Consider the following 19,596-nt stretch of genomic DNA (forward strand, 5'->3'; position numbering starts at 1 on the left):
CATAAAAGTTTTAATGGTGACATCTTAAGTAACTTGCTAAGGTAATATGCAGTGCTTTTTTTTCTGGAAAAAAGTTTACCGGAACTCTATCACTCGATCACATTATTTAACAAAAACGTAGGTTTAAAAATATTAGGCCTACATACCTTATATTACAATAAGTTCCAAACGGAGCTCATCGATTTTAAGCACAACGGAAATTTTGCGATTTCGGGCTATAGTTTCAGGATCAGTAACGGAAGATGGCAACACTAGATTGCATGAGTTACTTTTGCACCAACGATAATAATGAGAAAATGTAAACTCTTGGACTCGGCAGTGGCGGCAATTTTAATTTTCAATTTTGCTTATAAAATGTATCTCGTTGGAATTTGTAATGGCAAAAAGTTTACCGGAACGCGTTCTGGATCATTCCGGCTGAAAAAAAGTGCTGGTAATATGTATATATCTATCAAGAAAATTTACATATGCAATATGTATGAGAGAAATTTTTAGCTTTAAGATAATGCAACAAATTTAGCAATGTCTTCTTTCAAAGAATAGTTTGCTTTTATAGAGGGGAAGAAACATCACTGCAGCCCGAAAGCAGTCATGAATCAACCACAGACAACAGCGGTAGTGATAGGGACAGGACCGGAGACATCAGCAGTGCAGAGATTGGCGTCAACGATCTTGACCTCAATGCAACTCAGGTCACTAATTTGGACCTAAGTTTTGATGGTGGTGCCCTCAACGAAGGAGGTAACCAAAGCAGCCACCAAAATCAGCAACAGCATAACAGTCAACAGCATTCCCCACATCATCATTTTCATCAGCAGCAACAACAACAACATAATAATAATCATCATCATAATCATCAGAACAACAGTAGTCATAACAGCCATAGCCTTCATCACATCGATAATAATACGGGTACCACCACAACAAGAAGCCAGTTCCATCCCCCTTTTCTGCAACAATCCCCCCCTTATAATTCCTCATCAACAACAGTCACACCCCAAACTGAACTGTTTCACTCAGCAGCAGCAACAGTTTCTCCTCATAATGATCTGTTACTCAACCAATAACAAAGTATTGTTATTGGAACTATTTAAAACATTACAAACAAATAATAAAAAAAAAAAAAATTAAGTTTCGGATGGATGCGGGTACAACTCAATATTTTGTTTATTAGTAATTGATGTTATTAAACTACCGTAACTTACTACATACTTCACTGCTGCTATTGAAACTATCACTACTCCTACTGCTACTACTGTTCTACTACTACTACTACTACTACTACTACTACTACTACTACTACTACTACTACTACTACTACTACTACTACTACACAACTACCACCATTGCCATCTCTACCACCATAGTCATATCTGGTCTACTTATCTACCAGCTCCTCCAACTACTACTACTACTACTACTACTACTACTACTACTACTACTACTACTACTACACTACTGTTAGTAGTAGTGGTACTACTATTACCATAACTATAACTATTACTACCACGCCACTACCATTACCACCACTACTACTGAACTACTATATGATATGTAACTATAAGAGTACTGTATAGATGGAATCTATGATGGTAATGATTGAATTTTAAGAGTTTGAAGGTATATTTATATAATGTGTGTACTACCAGGGTCTCCACTCATCTGCAAGATGTTCAGAATATCATGGTGGGCTTCAAAAGCAGTATAATTGAAAGTTTTTGGTTTTACAGATTTGTGAATTCTGTTGTGACGGTATTTATAGGGAAATTGTATTGAGGTTTTGGTTTCTTTTAAAATTAATACAGTATTTATTTTTGGCCAAAATTATAATTAATGTTGAAATATTTTTGCTGAGTGTAATGCACTGATAAACACGTCTTGTATACAGTCATAACTCATAAGTGACCATGTAATGGATTGCTCCTCAGTCACCATGTGCAGTTCCTATTATTTTTAATGTTCACATTTATAAGTGTTGTCACATACTGTTAAAACAGAGAATCTAGAAGTGTTAAGGGTGTGCATTAGTGTTGAGTGGGAGCCCTGAGCAAAATTTGTTTTTAAATAACTGTTTTCACTCTCTTCTGGTTTGCATTTGCAAAACAAAGGAGTAGTTTTCTCTGCTGAGGAGAGAGGCAGTATCATGTAGTCAAAATGCACTGTGTAAGGATGGCCAGCTAACTCACGTGACCATTTTATCTCCTTAATGATTCTTCTACTTTTAAATAGTACGGACTTTATAATTTCGTATTAGGAGATAATTGCCTTAAAGATATTCGGGATAAGTATAACTGTTCCTTCGTATTTTGGAATTAATATTCTTTATGTTATTCTCTCTAAATTTGTTTGCAATGAATTCAGACAAATTATGTTTTTAAAATGGACTAGTGACTTGGTGGCTATTGAAGTTCATAGGAGCGTAAATGTTCTTTCCTTATCTATATATTTATACAAAATTGAAGCTTTTGGTCTCGAAACTTAATGTCAAAAATTCTATTAAGAACTAAGATTTTACTTTCTTATTACTTCACCATTTAAGAAACGAATTTCTTTGATTAATGTGTGTTATCTGTTCATTGCTACGAACCTTTCAAGTTGAATATAATGGTTGTTTGTTGGCCGTGCAGGTAGTAACTCATCTTCTTGTACATGCATGGGACCTGGTTAGAAATCTCATCTGCTGCAAGTGTATGTGTGTGTATAATGTTGATGTTTTGCACAAGCCGCCTGTAGGGTGAGCTGCATCTTCCCTCCCATTCCCTGGTATTTCCCTTTGCTATCCAGTGCAGTAGCATTATAGAAACATTATTATATATTAAAGCCAAGGAGGGCACACATTGACTGTTGATGTTAAGACGGGTCTCATTGCCCTTACTTCAAGAGTATAATGCTGGTACCTGAGAAAAATAAGAGTCTTGTAAAATAATGCAGAATGATTTTTTGTCCTCTCCACATATTTACTCTCTCTCTCTTGTTCTCTATCCTTTCTCTCTTTTTTCTCTCTCTCATTATGGGCTGAGTTAGGCCATGTCCTCTTGTTCGTACTACGATACTGTTTGTGTATTTCTAAGCATCAAATAATGTATAGTAGAATTATTCCCTGTTTATGTAAGATATATAGGAGAACATTGAAAAAAAAAAAAATTAGCATGTATGCAGGCATATGTTGCGTTCATGTTTGTGTCCATAGTGCGTGTTTTCCACTGAACTCACTTTTTCTTTTAACTCCGCATAATAAGCAGCCAAAATAGAATGAAATTAAAAAAAAAAACATGAAGTAAATTTTGAGCGTAATTGCGATCTGCCAGAAGTGCCTTGCACCAGTGTGTTGCAAGGGCAATATAACGCTCCTGAAGTTGCACCATACATATTTTTTTTTCTGGATCTATGCAATTGTGGTAGTCAGTCGCAGGATAGCCATTGTTGGAATGGAAGGGTGGCGTTTCTGTTAGAAGTGCCTCATTTCCTCTCAAATCTCCCAACGATATTTCTGATGCTAGAATTGCACTTAATACCGATTTTTGTGGTCAGTGGGAAAGACTTGTACTTTATTATTTTTTTTTTAACATTAGGATATATTGGTTAGCCCAAAGGATTGTGTTGCATGGCTGAAACCATGTGCAGGGATGTGGGTGTTGTGTATTTTTCAGTACCTCTGGAGGTATTTGGCTGCTTTCACACAGCAAAGATAGAGTTTAGGTTAGTTGCAAACGTCTCATATTCCCAACTTCATAGTCTTGGTTGGTTGATGTTGGGAATGATAGGAAGAAAAGGATTTTAAAAAATGATAAAAAAAATATATAAAAATGAAATGGAAAAATGAAACAAAATATTTCTCAAAACAATTTTTGGGTCCTCGGTGCCTTTTATCTGACGTACAAATTTCTTCTCATTAAACAATTTTATTTTTCTTGGTGTGGGATCGGTGAACATGTTAAGTTACCAAGATGCAAGTCAGGTTTCTGTTTGTTGTAGAGGTAGGCTGATGACCCAGAGCTCGCTCGGCCAGGAGATTTCATTCTGTTAACAAGTCCATAGAACTACAAGGGTTGCTTGTGTTGCATGCCTCATGTTGGGTTCATTTTTACTAATTATTGCACTAAGTGAGAATGTAATTAATGCTCAACAAATTAATAGTTCGTAGAATACTATACAGTATTTTACAATTTAATTAAGAGCTTGCAAAGAAATGTATCCCTTAACTATGTAGACTTTATTCATGTCATTCACTAGAAAGAAAGTCTCAAGTTTAAATGATGTAATTAACATATTATCTAAATCATTATATTATTGTCTGAATTAAAAATACCGTAATACTAAATTTTACCATTATTATGGACTTATTTTTAATTATGTTATTAATTTATTAAGAGACAAAAGTGACATATTTGTATTTCTCAGTGAGATCCTATATTATGCCTGCCCTTCTTCTTCATTAGAAAATTGCCGTAAAAGGAGACTTGAGCATAAAGAACTGTTACCAGAAGTCTATTAATATTCTGAACATTGTGTTAAATTTTGAACATCTCGGTTTAATAAAAGGACAATACCAAACATCTTTGTACTGTACTGCTGCAGGTGGCTTATCTCCATACATAATTGTTATACATTAATTAGTTTTTTCAGCAGTAATTTATCTAAATGTTTATTTTTTAAATTTGATTTCTCGTTTTGAATTGACACTTCTTTGTGAATTAAATTCAAAGAGAAAACTTTGTTCTGGACTTGAAGTATTTCAGGTTAATGTATATAATTATTATTTAAGTACAGTTATTAGAGTTACTTTATTTTATTTCAACACCAGCTGTGCTTAAAACAAAATTTAGACGTGAAATATTGAATTAAAAACCATGGCTTTTGTAGTATGTTTATTAAAATCTTAAAATATGGTTTCTTACGAAATTCAATTTAACTTTATCCTCTAATTGATTATTATTTCAAAGGCATTCAACCAAGAGTTTATCTTGTTTTTCTATGGGCTTTGAATGTTAAAAAACAAGAAATCCGCGTACTAAGATGTGGCTGCCAATTTAAAAATGGAAAACGGCACTTCTGTATCTCTTGAAAGAACAACTTTAGAGTCAATTTTCCAAATCTCTTAATATAACCTCAGACAAGCTTATCCTCATTGTTTCATTTTGATCTGATATTATTTCCTCCCAATTATATATACATAAACAGAATGTTTTATTCAGTTTCCTGTTTTGATAATGAATTTTCTCAAACGAATACCTCATTTTTATTTTGAAAATAAAGTGAAAAGGAATAACATAATGCATTTTATACAAACAACAATATGTTCTGTCAATTTATATTTGTAGCTGAGTTTATATATACTTTTTTTTTAATATTTATAGTTTATAAGTGTACTTGCTCGCACCTTAAAATGTAATTTACCCCTGCTCCTACACATGGCTCCCTTGTTGATTAAGACGAAGTTGAAATGTGCTGTTGAAAATGGGAGTGTTGAGTTACTATTACGCCTGTAGTTGTGAATATGAAGCTATGTAAATTCTGTTGTAACTAAAATTTTATGAAATTGTTTAAGTGCCAGTTATCTTATAAGCATATAAAATTAGACCTATGGTATATTGTTTCGTTAGGTAGATTTAATGTAGCAAGATGATTACTGGTATGTCATGATGCCCATATCTTTTTGCAATTTAAGTGTCTCTCAAAGTGGACAGATCGATATTTTAAACAATTTAACAATGTGAAGTACAATTTACATAAGAAGTTGTTTTGAAATTGAGCAATACTGTTTAATTATGTAAAAATCCTAATTTTTAATGAAGATGTTATTCTGAGTAATTTAAATTTTGACATTAATTTTAAGTGCTGCTTTGCATTTACCATTTTCCTTGATTAAACACATGCTGCATTTAAACGTTTCGAATTCTTCTACAATAATGTGGTTTTCTGTTAACGATTTGCATAATACATGTCACTGTTCGTTAGTAGAAAACCACAATTTAAGTCACACAGAGTTAGTGTGCACTCAATGTTGGTTGCTTGAAGGTTGTCAGCCCACTTTGAGGTCTGTGGATATAGAGGGAAAAATTGGATCGGTGTCTGGTAGAGTTCCCGGGTAGCTCAGTTGGGAGAGCATTGGTACATTTAACCAAAGGTCCCGGGTTCGATACCCGGCCCCGGAACAATTTTTCCCTCGAAATTATTCAAATCAACTTTACAGGGAGTTATACCTGAAAGCTTGATTTGCTTGTTCAATTTGATTTTTTAAGAATTTGAAAATTAGCTGGTTTTGTAATGTAGCTTCATAGGGCAGATATCTGATTCATCACTCCTATGTTTCAAAGGCTCAGCTCTAAGTCCTCCAAGTAACTTATTTATTATTTTCACCCCACCCTCATTTCCTTCCTTACTTCATCGTAGTGGATTGTTAGCTCTGTTGTGATTGCCAGCACGAACTGTTCCTCTTTGCCGTTAGCGAGCCAATCCAATTGTATCCATGATTTATGCTCGAAAGGTCGTTCGCTAAACAGGCCCAAGAAATGCTGTCTTTAAACAAAGTATAAATAAGAATAATAATAATAATTGAAAATAATACTGTATCTTTTTAAGGTGTGTTCAGATCCAATCTGTAAATTTGTCACTCTGAGCACACCTTCAAAGTATGCACATTCTATATTAACGAGTGAGTCTTTAAGTGTAAGTTTAAATTAATTAGAATGTAATTTTAATATTATACTATGCAGACTATTGAAGCTAGACAGTACCTCTTGTTCGGTGTCTCGTGATACTGTTGACCTAGTCTTTGTTTTTAATTACAAATGTATTCAGTCTTAATGCATAATTTTAACAGACCAATAGAATTTCTAGAACAAGATGTACAACTTACCTGTGGTCCATTATCAGATATTGTGCAGTCTTGCAGTTCAGTGTCAGTACACCTAATACATACCCATTAACTTCCTTTTCTGAAGAAGAAAATAGTGAAGTATTAATATTCTGTAATATATAATTAATCTGCAGGGCAGTTGAACACGTGATGAAGATGTGTTTGTTAACCAAAGCATAGATAAACTACAGCTATGGATTATTTGAATGTAATATCTATGAAATTATGCTATTCATAAATATCTTAGTAACAAGATTTGTTTTAATATAGATGTTCATGAATGACATAACTTAATTGGTAGGCAGAGTTTTATTTGATTGCATTATACATCGAATTATTGATAATGTTGTATAATATTAACGGCACTGTCTAGTAAGTTATCAGAAAGCATTTAGATTTCTTATCATCTGCAAGACTGCACAGTGTCTTAAATATGCTAATGTATGTCTTTTTTATAATACATATAGTTTTTATGTTGCAGGTTACACAAACTGCAGGACCCAAGCATGTAATACGTGCAAGAGACTGTCCATTTATTTCTTTTATAAATATTCGTTTGCAGTCAGTCAGACAAAATTCCGTTGTTTCTATGACAGATTGTCTATAAAACATGTACTCTGAGATGTCTTCCATGGAAAGTGTTACCAGAACTCTTACAAAGTGAAAGACGATCTGATAGCAAACTATAGAAACTTTTTATTAAGGGTATTATTCTTTTATCATGCTATTTTTCAGTGCAGTAAGTTTCATTAATACAGTGTTTTTAAGAAAACACAACCAACACACTATTATTTCGAAACTTCTTTTAGAAGGCTTATATGTTACTGTAACTTTACAAGGTAATCCAGCTTTCAATTTTAATTACTCATTCTTTGTAAGTTTGTTAACAAAGCTAGTTATGATGTCATTTTGCGCTGAAATATGTTTTCCTTCTTTCGTCCAAGACGATCCTTCCATATTCTCTCGATTTTCACCCATCATTCTGTTATTCTGCAGGTTGACACAGGCAAATGTAGCACTCCTTAAAAGTGTATGGAGTGCAGGAAATAAGAACTGTTTTCTTGATCGAGGCATTAGGAGGAGATGATAGTCATTATCACCCTCCAATTACTTTCTTCACTAAGGATGAGTCCAAAATACTTCTGTTGTAACAGAACGTGTACACCCCAGAACTATTGCAGAAGTTTTGGCAAAGGGAAAAGTAGTATCCTTTTACCGAATCCATTATTTTCAGTCTGTAGGCATACAGTTGGGAGCCAATTTGGCCCTGTTTGGAAAGTTAATAAATTCAGAGGCTCTTTTTCTATTATTTAATGGCATTACATTGCAGATAATATAATTTAAAATACTGTTTATGCCTTATGTTCTTTCAGGAAAATTGAGCTCTAATATTTTTATTTAAAGCATTTAGCTAGTTCTTTTATTCGAAGAAAGTCGTATTTTGCCATACTCGTTTACTTGGATGAAAAATCTTATTAATTTCACAGGTTATGTAATAAACTTACATGCGAGTTCTATTGGCAATAGTAGTGCCAGTTGTGTTTCGTACATCATTATACGAAAGTTGATAAAAATTATGTATTATTTAATAAGTCGTAGTTACTGAGTTTTTTTTGACAATAGTACTGATACACTTGAAGTAAAAATGACAAAAAAGGTAATTTTATACAGAATGAATCAAACCTAAGTCACTGGCATTTTTACCAAGCAGTGAGGTTGCCATATGACAAGGAATGCAACGAGTTTTACCAGCATCTTGTTCATTTTAATACATCTGACAAAGAAGTGTGGCTCTATCAGCCAGTGACACAATATGTTGGCACTGTACATTGCCAGTCTTAGTTAAGTCAGTTAATGAAACTGAAAGAGAAATCGCACATAGCTGTTCTTACACAAGTTTCGATGGCATTTTCGAAGCTACACAACCACTGAAACATTGCGTTGTTAAATTACCGGTATTAATAAGTTTGGAATATATTTATGTTGATCATTTTTACGTAAACTAAGTTTATCGATACCTAGTTGACTAGTTTACAAACTTAGTTTACATTTAACATGTGAAAGTGATCATAAATATATTCCTAAGTGATATAGTCTTAAAAGTTGTGTAATCTAGATGTAATAAGTATTGAGAAATAGGTTCCATTCTCGATAAGAAAACACTTTGTCTGAAGTATGCTCTGACAAAACAAACACTTGAAAGTATGCATGTGAGGAAAACGCGTTGCAATCCTGTATATCTACCCATGGTTAAAATACACATTTCACAATACAGTTCATATGACTACTAACTGAGGTAGTGTAAAGTGCCAGTGGAATTGTATCTCTGATTTAGTGCAACAACTGCTAAGGTAAACTCATACATTGTGTCCTTTGTTGGGCTTAAAGAGGAACACAACACAAAAAATATACATATTTTAAATGAATGTACTCGTCCTTCAAAGCAACGATGCAATAGTTTTTACTTCCAGCTTGCCACCGTTTTCACAGTAGAGCATTTCTTAGAAATAGTATGACGTCACTTCGCCATGCGGTCGCGTAGCTGTAGCAGTGAGTTTCTTCCTCATTCTATGCAGTTATTAAAATGCCTCAATGTGCGGTTTATGGATATGAAGACAAGGACGGAAAGGAGAGAAAATTCTTCTACTCATTTCCTAAAAGAGATCGCTCTCCAAAGCGGCACTCAGCCTGGATGCAGTTTTGCAAAACACTTCTTCCCAGCATCTAATGCAGTTATTTGCTCTGACCATTTTTTACAGTCATGATGAATCTGAGGTTATGAAGTTTAAATTACTCCCCAATAAAAGAAAAGGACCTACCCTTAAATCTGGAGCAATGCCAACTGTGAAAGATGTAAATATATTGAAAGTTGAAGACAAGAAACCACGAAATTTATGATATGAGACGAAAGAGAGGAAGAAGATTGTTTCTCTGCTTCTTCAAACACTATGTGCATCTACTTGTGACGTCATAGTTAATGAGGAAATTTCATCCCAAGATCCAGAAGAAACATTTAATGTAGATAAAGAAGTTCAGTGCGAAATGGGAACTGAAATATTTAGATAATTATGTATCGACGAAACTTTGACAATAGTAATGATGGAAGTTATGAACCGAGTAAAAATTCCGAAAGTGACTTTGAAGACAATGATAGCGAAGACATAAACAAAAAAACTTCTATTGAAGTAACGTGGTTTCAAATTTTATGGAGTTGTTTAAATAAACTATTTAAATTTTGTTCGCATTCTGCATCACCTGTTATAAAAGTGAGTCGTTACACTAAAGAGGCAATGTTGTGTATTACGACTATTTGTGAAGAGGATCATAATGTACAGTGGTGTGGTATTCACAGGAAATACAATGTCGACGTCCAAGAGGCAATGTGTTAATTGCATTGGCATTAATGTTATCTGGAACCTCTATCCCACAAAACATTGCTCCAGTACTAAAACCACCTGCAGATGAAATGAGTTGCAAAAAGTTCACCCGATTACCAATACAACACTGATAAGAGGTAGGCTTGTTTATACATTTATAATAATTTAATGTCAGACACAGGTCCAGTAGTTCGTGACAAAATTTTATTAGTATTGGTTTAGATTAGACAAAAAATAGCCTTCATTCCGAAAATACACTTCATATTACTGTATTACAACAAAATAACACTTGAATGTAAAGTTTACACTACTGATTTTACTAATGAAGTTAATTTATTGTCATTGTTGTAAATAGTAAGTTGTTAACAATTGTTATAAACGGGGAAACATGTGAAGCCATTTAACTGGCATGTTAGAGAACATAACTCAAGCAGACTGCAAGGTCAGCGCTTGGCTTACTGACATCATGCAGAAAATCTTAAATTATGAATAACTCTACTTCCAATTGTCATCGAGAAATTAACGTTGCACCATTCCATTTAAAATGAGCTAATCTCAGTTGTCCAACACTCAACTAACATTCGATGTATGTGTTTTGTTCCCCTTTAAAGCAAAAAAGATACCTGGAAAACACAACATACTATCTGTCACACAGCAACCTGCAGTTCGGTAAGAATGCTGGTAACTTAGATTTGATCTCTCTGTACATATATGAAATTTAAGTGTTTTTAGGTTTAATTATATTTACAGTTTCGAAACAATTGCTGAAACACATTATCTTTAGTTTAAAACTTTGCACCGTTGAAATTGTTAACATGTATGATCTGCTTATCTGCATAGATAATAATAGTTGTAGCTTAAAGCAGTAATTTTCAATTTACTACAATAAGTAACCTAAAGTCTCCGAATTTTTTTTTTTAAGATTCTTTTTTGTAGTTAACTCTCATTAAAGCCAATTTTGTTGTTGGTTTCAAATGTAGAGAATTCACTTTCCTTATTTATCAAATTTGTAATATAATGGAGATGTGCAAATAATGCATAATGTGAGCCTAAATGTAAAGAAATGAATCTTTACTTTGCACTTAAATTCATGATATTATGAATATTCTTGCAGTTGTAATAATGATCTCATTATTAAAATTACCTCGAAACCCAAAACAAAATTATAAATTGCTTGTGCTTCATGTACCGGTACTTCATTAGGCCTAATTAGAGTACTGTACACGGAAAATGATTATAGTTCAGTTTTTAGTTCACATTAATTAGTGTTATTTCGAAATAAAAACACATGTAAGCAAAGCTATCTCCTTAGAGACTCAGGAAAGCCCTTAGGATGGTGACATATTAGGAATCCCACCTCGCGGAGCAACTGACATTGAATAGCAGTAGAGATGTCGGTTCTACATGCTGGTCACCTTTGCCTCCAAGGATGACCCTGATACTCATTTCCTTTGGAAGCTAAGTGAACTCCAGGGATATAGTATAATTGGGGGTGAGGGATTATATCAATAGAATCCATCAGTAGTCGAATCTACGATCTTTCGGCTTACACGCGATGCTTTGACTGAAATGCTACTGTATGCGCCCCAAGAGTACATATTGGTTTAATAGCTCTGAAGCTGCTTATTAATTTTTCACAATATACATGTTTACTGAGGACAATTTGGTGTGAATTTTAGAATATACATTTTTTTAGGAAGTAAACAATTTTGTTTTGTATTTATGTATAGACACTGAGGGATACTGACAGTAGTGTCCCCTCGCCCCCACATTACACTGATTGTCTATGCCATTGTGCAATCTCATAATGATCGCCGTGGGGGGGTGGGGTGGAAACAGCATCCAGATTTGATATTTATGCCAATAAATGTAATCACAGTTTATTACTTTAGCTGTGGCAATTAAAAATAGTAATTTAATTTTGTAATTAAATAATATTAATAGAAATTGTTCGAACACTTCATTTTTTTAATTTTAAAAGCCTGTGTAAAAAATAGATACAACTTAAATAATTTAATTGATAGTTTAACATCATTAAATATAAAGAAATATAGTAAATAATTTAATTGATAGTTAAAGAGAAATTATTGCTTTGTGACAAAATGTGTACAATTCCAATAAGAGGCTAAAAGAAAAAAAAATGTTGTATTTAATTAAATATTCTATTATCAGTACATTATTAATGTAATATTGTATATATTAATGTCACAAAATTTGATTAAGTTAGCATTGTGATCTAAATAAAATATGTTCACAAATTTGCCATTAATAAAACAGTTCAGAAAAGTGGAATTCATAAAAATAAAAAATACGTGTAACAAAGGGAGGATACTTAATCTTGCAAATTCTAGCAAATCAATAATAAATTAAAGTGAGAAAATAATTTTGCTTGAAATATGTGATCAAGATAACATGAATAGTTAAGCCTGTCAAAGAGAATGAAACCTGTCACATCTCATTTCATTCAAATCTCTCCAATCTGCTTACCTTTAATACACATCACACTCTAATATTTCAGCTGTCTCTTTATAGTTTCAATTTTTTATATTTTATTTTTATATTTGACTACTTAACGGATGTTTGCAGAGATTTTATCATAGATATACAGAACACAGTTAGTACAACAAGAGTCATAGGATCACAATGTAGAGTACCGGTAACTTTATGCATTTATTTCAAGTAAATACATTCCAATAGTTTACTGTCATTGGTCACACATCAGCTCATTTCAAGAGATTATATTGTGTACATAAAGTAGTTAGGCTAAATCTCAGGCTTTTAATATATGAACTCACAATAGTCTAGTTGTTTGATAATAACCTGTGGTGATCTAATCGAACAATTTCATCTTATTCTGCCATTTTTATACTTTCCTCATAGAGTATAGAAAGATAAATATTCGCATGGTACCTACCTTCATTGCTCACTAAATGACTTGCGTTAGGTCTTGTATAATTACTTCTGCTTACTTAAATTATGAATATATTGTCGATTTTGGAGCATGGAATCTATTTTTATTACTCAGTAGATGATATGCGTTAGGTCTTATGTAATTACTTCTGCTTACTTAAATTTTACTGTGAACATATTGTCGATTTTGGAACTGTTGACTGAAGGAAATAAACATACATTTTTAAGCTTTAAATTTTGAATGTAAAGAAAATTACTTTTATTCGTGGTACCTACTGTGATGGAATGCTACTTAATCCAATTCATAATTTTAAAAGTTTCTAAATTCACGAAATTATCCTTCAGTTTCATAGTTAATTATTTCTTCAAAAGAAATTGTGTTTTACATGATAAGTTTATATTTAACGTATGAACAGTTGCTTGTGATTATAAACTTTTGAATCTATACTTTACCTTGACATTCATCTTAAATTGTTAACCATACTTTTTTTGTTTGTTTTGTTTTAATACCAGTGGGTCATTTCGTAAAGTCACGAACTAAAGCAATAATTAGATTAGAAAACATTATTTGATTTCCTATCTTGCTATCTAGATTGAACTTACGACGTAAACATCTGGTTATTTAAGCTTGATTCGATCAGAGCTAGTTTATTAATATTTTCTTGCAGTTAGGGAGTGAAAATCGAAATCTGTAACTGAAACTTCTGCCCTATTTTTTTTATATCATTTGTATTTGAGATTGTAAATGTGACAAGTGTAACAGTGGCTAGGAGAATGGCAAATCTTGTTACAATATTTAATAAAGGAATTATCAAGTGATAATGGGGCAATAATTTTGACATCTACATGCGTGGTTGTGATTGGATAATTTGTCTCTTTAATTTTGGCAGCACAGTTTCTTTTGTTTCAATTCAACCACTGAAATACTAAAATAAAATTATTAGTACTGAAAATGCGACTTCTTTCAGAAATACATAGACATGTGATTGCTTAATAAAATGACTAAAGCCAAAATGTAACACGTATTATTGAGAAAAATATAAACTACGTGTATAATTGCTGATGTTCAGTTGGTTCAAGGCTCCCAGAATGAACTAACAAGGCGATATGATTGCCAGTGCCGCATTAGTTCCACTATGCATGTTACAAATTTTGCGACACATAGGCCATATGTGTTACAGTACTAGTAGTGAATATCATTAACACAAGTCAATGAAAAAAATTATTAGAGTCATAAACTTTCCATCAATATTACATAAATAAAAATACCCTATCTTGTCCTGACTCCTCATTGTTAACAGTCCTGTCGTTTAGTGCAGCTTAAAAGAAATCCCGAAATATAGACTACAGAGAAAATTGCACCAGATTATGAAAAGTCCGAGATAGATATAAAAATTGGAAAGTTAATTATGTGCGCCTGTCTGGATATGAAGTGCACATACTAATGTATTAGTGGTCTAGATTTGTTTCCATGTTTGTAAGTTAATTTAAAGTAAAATATGAAGGTAATTTTTCAAAATTTTTGCTTTAATAGAAATAGTACCAGTACCTACTTCATTTAAAGAAACTTAAATTCATTAGATAAAAAGGAACCTTCATAATATTCTACACATACCAATTGTTGAAAAGTGCTAACGATTCAGAACAGTCTAAAATATTAATTACTTCATATAAAAACTAGCCTACTTGTAAAATTCAAACAGAATAGTAATTTTATCTAGTAGGAAAAAAGTAGTTTACTGTTCAATATTACCATGGTTAGTACAATATCAGAATCAGAATGTTTCAATAGATACTGTATCATACTAATTTCACTAAGCGTGATTATAAATTACTGAAACAATAAATTGAGTTCTTTAATAAAGAAAAAACTAAGATGTGTTTATAATTTTAAAAGCAGATATATTGCATATAATGGAAAAACAAATAATAATTATATTTTAATAATATAATAAAATATTGGTCTCATAAACAAATAATATGCAGCTTTGTGTAATCAAGATGTACAATAATGAGTAACCTTTTTGGGAAAAGATACATTTCTCGTTAAATTATAGCATAGCTATTGATGCATTTATGCCGTAGAAATTGTATAATAATAATTATTATATTTAAATGATTTAATTTAATAAAATATTGGTTTCATAAGCCTGTAATAAGGAATAACCTTTTAAAACTTCTGGAAAAAGATACATTTTTTCGTTAAATATAGCACAGCTATTATGTTAATGTGATAGAAATTGTAGCACTAAAATATTACAATATTCGATTGTAAATCACAAAGAAACCAATAATTTAATTGGGAATTAAGTTTGGTCAGAAACATTGTGCCGCTAAGGTTAGTCATGGTAATTTATGTACCGCTAATGTTTAAGTGTCATATTCCTTCTGTCCTTGATTACTTCTTTTACCTCACATATCTCAGAAACAGATACCATGCTTAAGACTCCAATCATGAGATCTAATTGCAGAAATTTTATTTTTAGGTATATGTATGTGCTTATTGCAAACTATATATAATTAATTGAGCTTGAGATAATGATTGAGGTATACGTTTTATGTTACAGAATTGTACTTCCTGTTTTACTTACAATGGTGTAATCTGAATTTTTCTTTTATAAATTAACTAAAATTGTTTATTATTTTAATATACGAGAGATTTTACACACTGTTATTAATGTGGAGATATATTAATTTTTTCATTTTTTTAATTCACGCAACTAAGGTAGCTCTCTTTGTAGTGTTAACAGTCACTGATCTGTCTCTCATGTCACGTGTTAAATGCTTCAAGTCCATCACTTTTATATGTGGGAAATAAAAACTAATCTTTTAAGTAGTTGAGAAAGCACCTTCTTATAGTGAGCGAGATTTTTTGTCTTCAGACATTTAGTGAGTTCTTAGCATCATGCTTATAGAAAATGTCCACACATTTACATAAACTCATCCTCATGACATATTTAGCTCAAACATGATTGCAGATGATACTGGAACATAGCAACCATTCTCAGGCATTTTATCTCAGGAAAACAATATACTGTATATGCTTATTTATAGGATTCATACTAGCCTATTATTAATATTCTCATCATCATTATTAGTTATGTTGGAAGATTCTTGAAGACGTATCACATCACATACACTTTTTTTTTTTTAGATAGATGTTGCGAAGTTTAAGAGCAGAGAAACCTGGTTTCAAAATTAGTGATATACATAATTTGTCTTATTTTATTGCTTTTTATTTTATGCAGCTAAGTTACTGCATTTGTACCTGTGCTTGCTCATTTAAGAACAATTTCTTTGCTTTGTATATAGGTAAGAATTCTGGTAGGCATAGTCATTACTTTTGATTCGTGGTGTGTAAAAGTTTGAATTCTTGAAGGTTGTTTTACAAGATCTCTGTACTTCATTTGTCTGGCTGCCTCCAAACGGGAATGTAGATTATATTTTTCTTTTTTCTTTCAAAGATAATTATTAGGGTATAATTGTTTCTTATTTCCACTGATACAATTCGAGAAAATATATCCTCTGACATAGCTTAAATATATATAAGGAAATGTGGAGACATAGTCATGAGTTTCAATTATATCATATAATTTGGTGTTTACTGTTGAAGTATTTTCCTTTAAATAGAAAATGTCATATGCAGATATTGTCACACTGTTGGTTGTATTCTTTCTGTGTATCTAATTTATCATTCAGATGCCTGAATTACATACATTACTGGCAACCTAATGGGATGTGGATAAAAGTGATAGATTTGGTACATGCAATTGTAATAATTACAGTAAGTGTGTTACTTTTATCTCAGGTTTATGTTAACACATATTTAAAATTACAGTTGTAACACATTTAGACAGTCTCTTGTATGCATGTGTCCCTTCCTTGTTGACTCCACCAATAGGTATTGTCTAGTATTATTATAATAATAATTATAATTATTACTATTATTATTGTATGCAAAACCTGTCAGTTGTTATATGTAACACTACAGCCGTATACAAACTCATACCGGTACTCAGCCATATAAAGAGTGCTGCTTACAAATGACATGCCACCTCCATTTGTGTTGCAACGTTGTATCTAGATATATTATTAGAAATGAGAGATGTTTGAATTATGTTTCTCTTGTGTTGTTTTATTTCACCTTCAGATACTCTCTGAGATTCTTGGATTTATCATTATAGTGTGAGAAAAGTGGTAATACAGTACTTTCATTGCTGTTTCCATGACGCATTTATTGTCAAACAGTCAGTATATGCTGTCAAATTTTCTGTCTGTTTTCAAGTTTTTTGAAGATTGCAATATGACTCGTTCTGAGTCGAGTAGCAAAGCAGTAGTAGTAGTTTATAAACTGCAGATGTTATTCAGCATAAAAATTTAACTGTGTAAATCACTTCCATTCATTCAATAAACGAAACAAATTCAAACAAATTTATAATATATTTTAAGCTTTGGAAAACTGCTTATTTGATTTATAGTGGACATCGTATAATCAGCTTATAGCTGGACACACGTACTAAGAAGTAACAAGTAAGTAAAATTGTAAATAATCTTCCCATTTTCTTTTATGAGCCAGGTTTCATTTAATGTAAATTCAAATGCTAACTTACCTTCTTCTAGTTAATTGTAAACAAATTTATTTTCTGTAACATACCATATGTTACTTTGTTCACTAATTTATAATATGTTAGATATTATAACATGCATCAGGAGTCACTAAATGTGAAAGATTGCAATACATGCAATTTTGTGTTTCTTTTTTTCTCAAGGGCCTGATTAGTCATTCTGAGATACGATTTCTGAAAGCATTTGTAAATTTCATATATATTGGAAGAAAATAAGCCTTCTCCATTTTGTATATAAAGAAATCACATTTTTGTATATAAGAAACACATTCCCCTCAGATTAGGGAAGCAGTTAGGTTGTAAACTGAATATTGATAAATGATATAGGAGGATTTATTTCTTAACTATGATACATCAAAAGTTGATCGGTTATGCTCGTCAATCATATAATTATATATATGGACCTCTCATGTGATAATGATTGTGTATTCAAGAAATTAGGTTTATTATCTGAGTTCCATAATTCAGTTGTACAGGTGATAACACGTTGGATTAAACTCAACGATAGCAAAATGTTTTACACAATATATAACACTGAAGAGTATATTAACATTATGGATGTTTTGTTACATATTATCTTTTTCAACTCTGGAGGTGGCATGTCATGGCAGCACTAATTCGACTGCCTGATCGACAAGTGATCAGGTACTTATTTTTTTTTTGTTTTGTTTTTTTTTTCTCCCAAATTCAAGAAAATCTACCTCACCACACTACTGTTTCAATACCCCTTCTAGGGGTACCTCACTCAGGGACGTACATTATTATTATATGTGACACATATAGCAAAAGAAATGAAAAAAATCTTGTTTCTTTTTTTTTTAAGTAGTTTGAAACCTGGAGAGATTTTTTACATACAGCTTGTACAGAGAAATCCATTTATATGTAATGGAATAAATAATTAAACCCTTAAATGCTTGGTAATTGTATACCAGAATCATTTACCAATATTATTAATACTACTAATAACTTTCATTGATACTTACTATTATTTACTGTTGATTCACCAATTCATCACTCATTCATTGTCATGCATTATATATTACGTTCACCTCACATAATCATTACGATCATCAGTATTTATATTAGAGAAATTTAAAGTAGAATTCTTTATCTAGTGATTTTTATTACAAATATTTTAATATTATTTATAGTACAATATTTGTAATAAATACAGATGGTGCAGTTATTTAAGTACGGTAGTAACGTGTAAATATGTAAGGTCGTACATAATGCTGCAAAGTAGCTTTTCCAAAATACGTAATTTGCTCACTTGATAAGCTCATTAAGCATGGATATTCTGTGTGAATTACTCAAATTTGTATGTTGATTGGTATGTTAATGTATTACTTAAATGGAAAGAGAAAACCTTGGCTGCTTATAGTTTTCCTATTGAATTGAAATGCTGAGGTTTGCCATTGGCCTTCCATGACACGTAAATGAGCTTATGACAGCATGGGTGGTGTAAGAGTGGTATATTATATTTGTGTTTTTTTTTTTTGTGTCTTTACTTTTAACCAAATTTTAATTGCTTTTCCAGGACAAAAGAATAAGTTTCGGTTCTGTTAAACGTAATTGTTGTTATGCACACAGCACAGTATTATTCATTAATGGTTCTCAGTTTCATGTCATTTTTTTCCTTTGTGTGTAAATGATAATTGAAGTTTAAATTATAGGCCTAGCAATTGAAGATTAAAAGTGATCTATGTATCACATGTCCAGTGTACTCTGCATCGGTTTATTCATTTAATTTTTTTAGTGGTAATCCTTGACTGCATTTGAGACGAGAGATACTTGCAGAGATTTTTCATAATTACTACTGTAGCGA

At 31.9% G+C, this 19,596-nt stretch overlaps 1 protein-coding gene and 1 non-coding gene across 2 annotated transcripts in view; both read left to right on the forward strand.

The window, feature by feature from the left end:
* Positions 1-18,682, forward strand: part of LOC138694780 (protogenin-like) — a 538,126-nt gene extending 519,444 nt beyond the window's left edge. The window contains exon 20 of the mRNA XM_069818842.1: positions 557-18,682. Within this exon, the coding sequence (XP_069674943.1) occupies positions 557-1,067 (511 nt within the window). The 3' untranslated portion in view covers positions 1,068-18,682. The remainder of the gene's footprint in view (positions 1-556) is intronic.
* On the forward strand, positions 6,083-6,155 carry TRNAN-AUU (transfer RNA asparagine (anticodon AUU)). The gene has a single exon. It is a non-coding gene; the product is annotated as a tRNA-Asn (tRNA).
* Positions 18,683-19,596: the final 914 nt, after the last annotated feature.

This window comes from Periplaneta americana, chromosome 2 (assembly GCF_040183065.1).
Source record: "Periplaneta americana isolate PAMFEO1 chromosome 2, P.americana_PAMFEO1_priV1, whole genome shotgun sequence".
Taxonomy (NCBI): domain Eukaryota; kingdom Metazoa; phylum Arthropoda; class Insecta; order Blattodea; family Blattidae; genus Periplaneta; species Periplaneta americana.